Source organism: Streptopelia decaocto, assembly GCF_964273445.1.
Source record: "Streptopelia decaocto genome assembly, chromosome: 5".
Classification (NCBI taxonomy): domain Eukaryota; kingdom Metazoa; phylum Chordata; class Aves; order Columbiformes; family Columbidae; genus Streptopelia; species Streptopelia decaocto.
Genome location: NC_138659.1, coordinates 11,663,841 through 11,673,178, shown reverse-complemented (window position 1 = coordinate 11,673,178; position 9,338 = coordinate 11,663,841). Strand labels below are relative to the sequence as shown.

Genomic DNA, 9,338 nt, shown 5'->3' with positions numbered 1-9,338 from the left:
TATGGCCGCGCCCGCCATCAGCACCTGACGGGACACCGCCCACCTGCCCCTACTTAAGGTGTCGGCCACGAGGGGCAGTTCTTTGGCTCTTGAGCCGGTGAGGGGAAGGTGTTAAACAGCCTAATTCTAGCGGAGGGGAGCTGTGGCTGCTCTCGGATACGAGCCCTGTGCTGGTGCTGTGGGGAGGCCTCCCTTGGCCCCCCTGGAGCAGCGGGCAGCCCTGGCCGGGGCTAGTGAGGACGCATACTGAGAAGGGGAAGGTGAATCCTCCCTGCGCTCCCAAACACCGAAGCTGTGACTTTAGCCCACCAGGTGAAATTCTGTCTCAGTGTGCTGCTACCTGTGGGTGTCCCTGGAGTGTGTTGGCTATTTCAAAATATTTTTTAAAAGCACAGGAGAGGTTAAAGGGGTGGCGGGGTGGCCTGTGCCCCTCTGTGGCCTGTTGGCCACCTGCATTTATTTTCACATGAAATTGTGATTCTGTTGTTAAAAGTGCTTTCTGTTTTATTGTTTTAATGAATACTAAGTGCTCGGAGCAGGCAGTCTTTTATCTTCCTCAGCATTTGCTCTTTGTAAGGTGTTCTGTGGTGATTATCAACCTTTCACATTCTCACTTCCTTTAAGGTTATATCATAGTTTTTCTAGTGTTTGTTTTTAAAGGCTCCAGTTTTCAGTTATGAACTGCTGGGAATCCTGGACTGCTTATAGAAGATGGAGAGATTAGGGTAAAGATAACCAGGAAAGGTAGCACTACTATTTGAAATGTACATCTGTATTTCCTGAAAAATAAATAGGGTTCTCAAAACCAAAAAAGGCTGAAAGCAGCTCCAATATAGTGTTTAAGAGAATGCTGTCATTACCCAGTACTTCTGGATGTCTTTTGGTTTCTTTGGTCATTATTTTAATGAATGAATAATAACTTGTATATGAGTGTGGGACCAATGAAAGACTTGTCACAGTCTCAGATATGCAAAGAATCAGTAAAAACGTGGATTTTAAAATGTGTGGATGGCTGACAAAGACCTCAGACAGCGATGTGAAATATTGCTATCTAACAGCTTTTTGGGAGATCTGTGTAATATGAATTGGCAGTCTGGAGTCCAACAGACAAAGTATGCAAATGAAAATTGATACTTATTTCAGCAACTGAGAGAGCAAAAGGCCAGGGCCAGAGTGCACTCCGTAATGAACTTGGCCCTTCGAGATGGAGATTGAGGTGCACTGGTGAGGAAAGTGCTTGGCTTTTTTGTCTGCCGTGCATCTTTTGGACGGATAAATACACAGCTTGCTGTATGTAACTGTCAAGAGAATTGTCAGTTCTTACAAGCACTACATTAATTAAAATTGAGAGGAAGGATTGGGAAGTATCTGGGCATTTGGACTCTGAATTTTTTAAAAGGAGGGTGAAGTGGTGTGTTCTTAGCGTGTTATGTGCTGTGGTGCAACTGCTACTGCTTAGTAAAACTGGCTCTAGGAAGAGGGGAAATCAGTCTGAAGTTTTGAGGTGAGATTAATTTCTAAACCTTTTGTAGTCCTTATCCTATGCAACTAGCTGTGTAAGAGCTGCTGCAAATGAGCTAGTGAAACAGCATAGCAGAATAAAAAAATATTTTTTGAGAGCTTCATTTGACCATTTTATGTGTGTGTACATATATATCTTTAAAAAATATGAAAGCAGACTAACATATGGGTTTTGGAGGTAGAAAGCCCCTACAGTTCTTGCAATTAACTCTAACTAAAATGGTACCCGTTCAGTATTTTGCAACTAGCACTAGCAGAACTTTGCTTTTATTCTGTCTTCTTGAGCTGCCTCTGCAGGGACTCAGACTGCTGCTCCTGTACAACATCCATCCCAGGCAATGTGTTTCTTGAAAGCTGCAGGTAATGTGGCTTGTTTTGACGTTCTGTTGGGAGCAGAGCTGGTTTTGGTGAGCATTGAGAGAGGCGGTTTTGTGTTAAAATTCTGTAACTCTATCCAAGGCCACATCCTATGGCTTTTGCTGTTCCCCTCTGGATGTGGTAGGGGCTGCTGAGGCCTCTGTGGCAGATTGAATTCAAAATAGCTCTGAATGCATGTTTGTACACCAATTTGCTGAATACAAGTACAAATGAAGCTTTTTAAAATGAAGTCTACACGGGGGGTTCAGATTGGATATTAGGAAAAAATTCTGGAAAGGGCTGTTGGGCATTGGAACAGGCTGCCCAGGGCAGTGGTGGAGTCACCATCCCTGGAGGGGTTTAAAAGGTGTTTAGACGAGGTTCTTAGGGACATGATTTAGTGCCAGAGTTAGGTTATGGTTGGACTTGATGATCCTGAGGGTCTCTTCCAACTGAAAGGATTCTATGATCCTCAGCGCGATGGGGCAAAGGCCGGGCCCGGCCCTTCTCGGAGCCTCCGGACACATTCAAGCCGCTCTTCCCCACGACACCCGAGAGCTCGCCCCAGCTCTCGCACCGCTGGGCCTCTCCGCGGGCCTCTCTGCTGGCCGGCAGCGCCCCGCGCCTCCCGCCCGCCCCCGCCGCGGGGCTGCGGCCCGGCCGGCCCCCGGGAGGCGGCTCTCCCGCCGCGCCGCCCCGGCTTCCTGCGCCGCAGGTGAGGCGGGCTCGCTCCCCCCAGCTTCCCGCTTCCGCCCAGGTGAGAGCCGGCGGCCATCGTGCCGCTCCGACCGCTGCCGCCGCCGCCTCCCGCCCGCAGGTACCGCGGGGAGCCCCACGCTCCTAGAGCCGCCGCGGCCCTTCGCCTCAGCAGCGCCCCCAGCGCCGAGGGGAAACCCGCCGCTGGGCCCCGGCCCCCCGGCACCGGTGTGGGCGGGACTGTCGGGACTGTCGGTACCGCAGGCGGTGAGGGCGGAGAGGTGGCTGGTTGCCGGCTGGGGTGGCCCTGAGGGGCGGTCGCTGCCCTCGACGCCCCGGGAGCCGGCGGGTGTGGCGTCTGCGGCGGGGCGTCTCTGGCGGGTAGAGCCAGCTCGTTGTGAGGGCTCTTCCGGAGGAGTTTAATCCCTTCTTCAGGTAGTACTGGTGCTTGGGGAGCGGCTGAGGGAGCTGGGGCTGTTCAGCCTGGAGAACAGGAGGCTGAGGGGAGACCTTCTGATCTCTGCAACTGCCTGAAAGGAGGTTGTAGCATGGAGGGTGTTGGTCTCTTCTCCCAAGTAGCAAGCGACAGCACAAGAGAAAGTGGCCTCAAGTTGCACCAGGGGAGGTTTAGACTGGATATTAGGAAAAAAATCTTCCCAGAAAGGGCTGTCAGGCATTGGAACAGGCTGCCCAGGGCGGTGGTGGAGTCACCATCACTGGAGGTGTTTAAAAGGCTTTTAGGTGAGGTTCTTAGGGACCTGGTTTAGTGCCAGGGTTACGGTATGGTTGGACTCAATGATCCTGAGGGTCTCTTCCAACTGAAAGGATTCTGTGTGGCACAGGTGCTTGGGAGAGGCATTTCCCACCGACCCCTCGCTTCCTCAGCGCCTGACCTGTGCCTGACTGTACACAGGCCCTCCCCATAAAGTGATTTGTTAATCATGTACACTGTCATAGTAATTCTAGGATTTATTGGCTAATTTTACTAGAATGTGACAGTATTTAGATCTCAGAAACAAGTTTTCCTCCAGCTTTGCGAGAACAGGTTTCTGAGGCCATGTTATTGCTCCATGGAGAATGGCTTCAGCGTGAGCTCACCCTTCTATTAGACACCAGAGAACGCACACTGGCGCTTCCCAGGAGGCTGAAGTCCGCAGGAATTCAGGTTCTGCTTGTTAAAAGTTCGCATGCCTCAAGAGTGAGTAAGACTCCTCTTGATCTGCATGGAGACTGGTAATCACACATGCAGAATGTTCCTTTGGGTGTTTTTGGGTTTGTTGGTGGTTTGTTTTTTTTTTTTTTTGCTCTCCTCATGTTGTGGTCACTAATTGTACGTAACAACAGGGCATGCTCAGTGTGCCCATGTAGTAGTGTGTTGATATTTAACAATATTTAGCTTTGACCTGCTTCACCTGGAGGTGTGTGGTGTATTTGTGTTTAGGCACTCACAGCACTGCTTGGTTGGTTCCTTCTTTGAAGTGCCCAGAGCGGTGTGAGCATGCGCTGTATAGCACTCTTTATAAATACTGCAGCATTTCACAGAGCAGCGGGTTTCGGTGGTTTCATCTGAAAAGTGTGCATGTGCTAAGCTTGGTTGGACTGAATGCTTCTGTGTGCTACCAGGATGGAAAACTGAGCATAACGTGTAGGACAGAAAAATGTGTTAGAATACTGTTGGTTTTTTTCACAGTACGTAGTTGCTTGATGTCAGGTGAACTACATAATTTTTGATATCTAAAATTACAGGTGATGCTGTGTTAGGACAACTTAGGATTAAAATCACACTAACAAATGTTGTTTTCCCTTTCTTTTTGCCTTTATCATATTTTAAGCTGTTTGGGCTTAAATTTTCCAAGTCACACCCCTCTCTGATGAAGAATGTGACATGTGCTGTGTTGGTCATTCCTGATAACAGGGCCAGGAAAAATTACAATGGCATTAGTGCAGAAAGGTGACTTTGGTTGGGATGTACCCTTGGCTGTTCCTGTGGCAGGCTGCTCAGACTGGCCACAGTAGAAGCCTTTGAAAAATAGCAGCAGTTAGCATTTGTGCATTAGGGGCTCATGGTGTTTGGTGTCCCAGAAGGTTGGGGAGGGCCTCCCATGAGGCAGAACTTCCCCTGCAGGTGTGACTTGTGGAAGGACACAGGTTGTCAGAGGCCAAGTTGAGGGATGTAGAGTAGAAGCAGTTGTTGGATGAGTGGGGAGAAATGGGAAGAAGAATCTCTGTTGGCTAAACTGTGTCCTTCTCCAGACCCCAGGAGGGAAACCCTTCTTTTTGTGTTTTAGCAGCGCTCTGTGGAGGGCAGGTGTTTGTCAAGGCTGCTGCAGGGGTGTCGTGTTCCCTTCTGGCTCCAGGGCTGAGCGCCCCGTGTCCCTGTGCCAATGGCAGGTGTCTGGCCTGGGCTGATGGCAATGGAAGACTTAAACCTTTCAGCTCTTCTGATGACCTCTGCTGGCACCAGCATGGGGGAATTAATTTTTTCTTAGGCTGCTTTTGAAGAAGATCCAAATCTTGGGATTTTGTATAAAACCTTATGAAACTTTCCTGCTCCCTATGATGTGTTCAGCTCTCAAAAGTGAAGACAGTAAAAACCCAGCTCCATGCTGTGCTGGAGTGTGGAGGTTTTTTCTGATATTAGAAAACACTAAACTCTCTGAAATTCATTTTTTTCTTGATGATTTTACAGTGATATTGGGATTTGTAACATACATTTAGAACTGAGGTTTGCAGTTTTGTCTACCGGTAAGATAAGTGGCTGTAGAAATCAGAGAATGTAGCTAAGGAAGCTGAGTGGGTGAACTGGTTTAAACCAGACAAACAGTAGTGTGTTGGATCACTCTTAAAAATTATTGCCTAGGAAGGGACATCCTAATTTAGCAGCTGTCTGTTGGCACCCTGCTCGGGCTTAGCATAGGTGTTTGGAAATTGTTTAAGGATAAGCTGTTTGGCCCCCCAGATATAAACAGCTTAATAGTATATGGAGTTGTGTGTTTCTTTTCTGTCCAAAAGCCATACTTAGAGACCTGTCCTCAATTATATATTATTTGAAGACTTTGAATTATGTTCTCAGGGATCCCCTCACACCAGAAGGAGGTGTTTACTTTAAAATATAACACACTTCTTCCCTTCCCCCCGCCCCCCAACTTTCTGTGAAAGAACGGAGAACAAAGAAATACTGAAGGTGGTTTTAATATATTGCACACGAAAAAAAAAAGATAAACCATTGCAAACTGACTGGGGGCCGCCTTTGATCATGAGGAATCCCAAAGTGCTGTGTGAACTCAAACTGTGACACACCTGAGGTCCACTGTGGCATCCCCTGGCACGGTCTGCAATGGCTCTCAGCAACACTTTGCAGCAGCTCAAGCAGGAAGGTGGAACTTTCTTTAATCTTTTTCTTCCTCCTCTCTTTTACACCTTTTTCTCGTGGGGACTCCGGTGCATTTGTTGGAGCCCAGATCTCTCACCTGCATTTTCCTGCTTCAATTTTTCTTCCTTGGATCTGTACCTGTCATCATAATTGCTATTGTTACACCCGCTGTAATGGAAAAAAAGATTAATCTTGGAGACTGTCGGCGGGGCACTTTGAGGCTGTTTTTTGAGTGACGCAGGCTGTTTCTCGTGGTGTGGTTTGCCAGTGCAGCTGAGCTGCAGCCGCCAGTGCTGCAAGGTGCGGTTCTGCTTCCCCGGCACGTCTGGGCCCCCTCCCGCGTGCCAGCGCTGGCAGTCGAGAGCTAACTGGGCAGAAAGCTCACTCTACCAAAATGGGAAGGGTTGTGTTTTGTGGTTTTTTTCTGCGTGTTTAGCTCCCCGTTCCAGCTCACTATGGGATCAGATGAATGAGTGCAGGCGCAGATGGAAGGGGAAGAACAAAATGCATCAAAGAGGGCTGGAGGGCTGGACCAGCCTCTTGGCTTCAGCTATTAGATGGGGATGGTGTTGTCAAGTTGGCATTATTTCCTGCCATGCTGGATTTCTTTTCTGGGTTTAATCTTTTTTTCACCCTGCTGCTGGTTTAAAGGTGTTTCAAGCCACTTTTCCTCATAGGAGTTATTTTGCATCCCTTTCTGATGTTGGTTCTTTTGCTTTAAGGTGCCTTTTTTTTTTCTTTTGATTGCTACTGTGAGGTAGAGAAACAGATGAGGGTAGTGAATGGAGGGAAGTTAAATTGGGAAGAAAGAACATGTTTCCATATTATTTGTCCTGTTTTTTTAAGATTCATGCAATATTTTTAGTCAAGGAGGTTTAGTTTTGTCTTTTTTGTTTAAATGAAGACCCAGGAATGTATAGGGAAATGGTATTTTCATCTGTTTTTCAGGATCAGATCTCAGCACAGAATCAAAGGCTGCTGTGCTCTTAGAAGTGTTTTATTTCGAAGGGAAAAGAAAATAAAGCTGCAGCACTTAGCAAAGTTCAGATGCATTCCTGAAAATCTTTTAGGGGTTGCATGGGTTTGCTGCTTCAACTCTTGCTATGAGTTTCATTTAAAATGACCTCCTAAATCTGTTAACAGCCTTGCAAAGCGACTCATTTTGCTTGGCCCTGGGTGGAAACCACGCAAACCCGCCAAGCTCTGCAGGAATTCCTCCATGAGCCAAAGCTGCTCAGATAGGCAAAGGGTGCATAAATCTGAAATGGTGGTTTGTGACATACCTCCACTTTTTCTTTTCATTAGGTAAATCAGCTTAATTTGACTCTTCAGGAGAAGAGAAGCTATTTTAATATCTTGTTAAATGCAACAGTGTCCTCCCAGAACTCAAGGCATCTTCAGTGTGAGCACAGACAACATCAGAGGCAGAGTAGAAGGGATCAGAGGTCCTGCAATTACACTGTTATATACTGGGTAGAGTTAAAATTATGCTATTAAATGCTGACTTCTTTTAGAGGAGCTTGTGCTAAGTGAAGAAATCTTATTTCTCGTGTATGTTTTGGTATAACTGCCTTGATAGTTTTCAGAATGACAGGCTCCACATCAACATAATAACATGGAAGTAAGGGTACAGATTTATCATCGCTGCTAATTGCAAGTCTGTTGTTTTTATGCTGCCATGAACCTCACCCCTAGTTGGAGACCTGCTCTGTTTGGCACTGTAGAGGAGTGTGATGAAGGATATTTTGTTCCTTCAAAGCTTGGCATGTGCATAATAAAGAGAAAGGCAATCTCACGTAGAAGACAATGAGCTTCTTTCACCTGTTCAGCACAGGGGCTGCAATTAGAACTGACCTCCCTTAGGAATGTGTGGGACTAGGGATTGATTTGGCCAATATTGGGCCTCCGTGCTGTCTTCTGAGTGGAGGGAACTTCATTGTTTTATAGAGAGATGCAAGGTTTCACCTATATTGCCACGCAGCAGGGCTGAGCTGTCACAATAAGAATACTGTCTACAAATAATTAATTGGGTGGAAGGTATCTTCTAAATAGTAGGATGATTTTAACTGTTATATGTATTTGAAAATATTGCAACTTTAATGTCCATATTCAAAATAATTTGGTTGAGCATACCTGTCTTGCAGATTTCTTGGCCAGTGTTTGATTTTATAACCTGCATTTTCACTCATATTTTGAAAGAGTTCATATACTTTCCTATGTGTGAAAGGAAAAGCACACGGAACAAGGAAAGATTTTGGATGTGCTGAGGCTGCAGTGCAACTCACTATATTGTTGAATGTTTGAGGTGAAAACTGGGGGTAGTAGTATTTTTGTATTAAATTTGTTATAGTTAGCTTAGTGTTTTATTGTGTGCATTGACTGTGCATCTGTTAGCATTCTGCTCAGATACATAACTTATTAATTCGATATTTTTTTTAAACCTCATCCAGGTTATTCTAGACTAAATCCAAAAATACCCTTCAATATGCCTGAAAATCCTGCTGCAGGTATGTAGTCTGAATGTGATGACTTTTATTAAGCGGTGAGAAATGAAGCTACATTCCTCACATGTACTACTTTGTGGTGCAGATAAACAGCAGGTGCTGCAGATCCTTGATCGTCTGCAAGCAAAACTTCGTGAGAAAAGAGATTCCCAACATAACGAAAACCTGACTGTTTTGCGTAACACACTCAGGAGCCCTTTGTTTAACCAGATACTGACCCTCCAGCAATCCATCAAGCAACTGAAGGAACAGGTGAGTGTAAAAGTGGTGCAGTGATAATTATAGTGAACTTGGAACTTGAAGCAGGGTGTGTAGGTGTGTGTTAATGAGGGCGCTGTCATTAATAAGCTGTAACTTGGTATGAATGAATGTTGCCTTTTTTTTGGTCAAGCTAGTATCTCCACAGTCACTGCTGGAAGGAGAAGTGGCTTTGCAACGAACTGGTCATGGGGTGACGTGCTTTGAAAGGGATGCAGAAGAGGCGGTTAAGAATCACATCAGTTGTAAAAAAAGCATCTGCAAAAGACATCAGCTCTAGTACTTTGAGTTCTGAACACAGCTGAAACTGGGATCTTTTGTTTTTCACAGAAGTTAAATACTGTTTATCAGCTAACTGGCAGCATCTTTTCTCCTTAAGACATCATCACTTAGTTCCTGCTGACTTGTACAAGAATGGTTAACCTGTTTGGGGAAATAACATCTAGAAAACCACCTCTGAAGATTTGCCAAGCTCTGATACAGACGTACCCAGGCTAACTTTAAAATGACTTGGCTTCAGCGGTGGAAGGAACTTGTGTGGATTGGTTTATAACACCAACTGACACATAAAACTTGTGGACATGGGCATCAGTGACAGATCTGCATGAACGGTTCTCACCATCACTGTT

At 46.0% G+C, this 9,338-nt stretch overlaps 1 protein-coding gene across 4 annotated transcripts in view; it reads left to right on the top strand.

Annotated features, from left to right (window-relative positions):
- Positions 1 to 191: 191 nt before the first annotated feature.
- Positions 192 to 9,338, top strand: part of PATJ (PATJ crumbs cell polarity complex component) — a 149,296-nt gene continuing 140,149 nt past the window's right edge. For 3 of the 4 annotated variants that reach the window (XM_082053744.1, XM_082053742.1, XM_082053745.1), the window contains exons 1-3: positions 192 to 312; positions 8,398 to 8,454; positions 8,537 to 8,703. In XM_082053744.1, the coding sequence (XP_081909870.1) occupies positions 8,433 to 8,454; positions 8,537 to 8,703 (189 nt within the window). In that variant the 5' untranslated portion in view covers positions 192 to 312; positions 8,398 to 8,432. Of the gene's footprint in view, positions 313 to 3,601; positions 3,740 to 8,397; positions 8,455 to 8,536; positions 8,704 to 9,338 lie in introns of those variants that run through there. The other variant, XM_082053743.1, reaches the window with a different exon arrangement.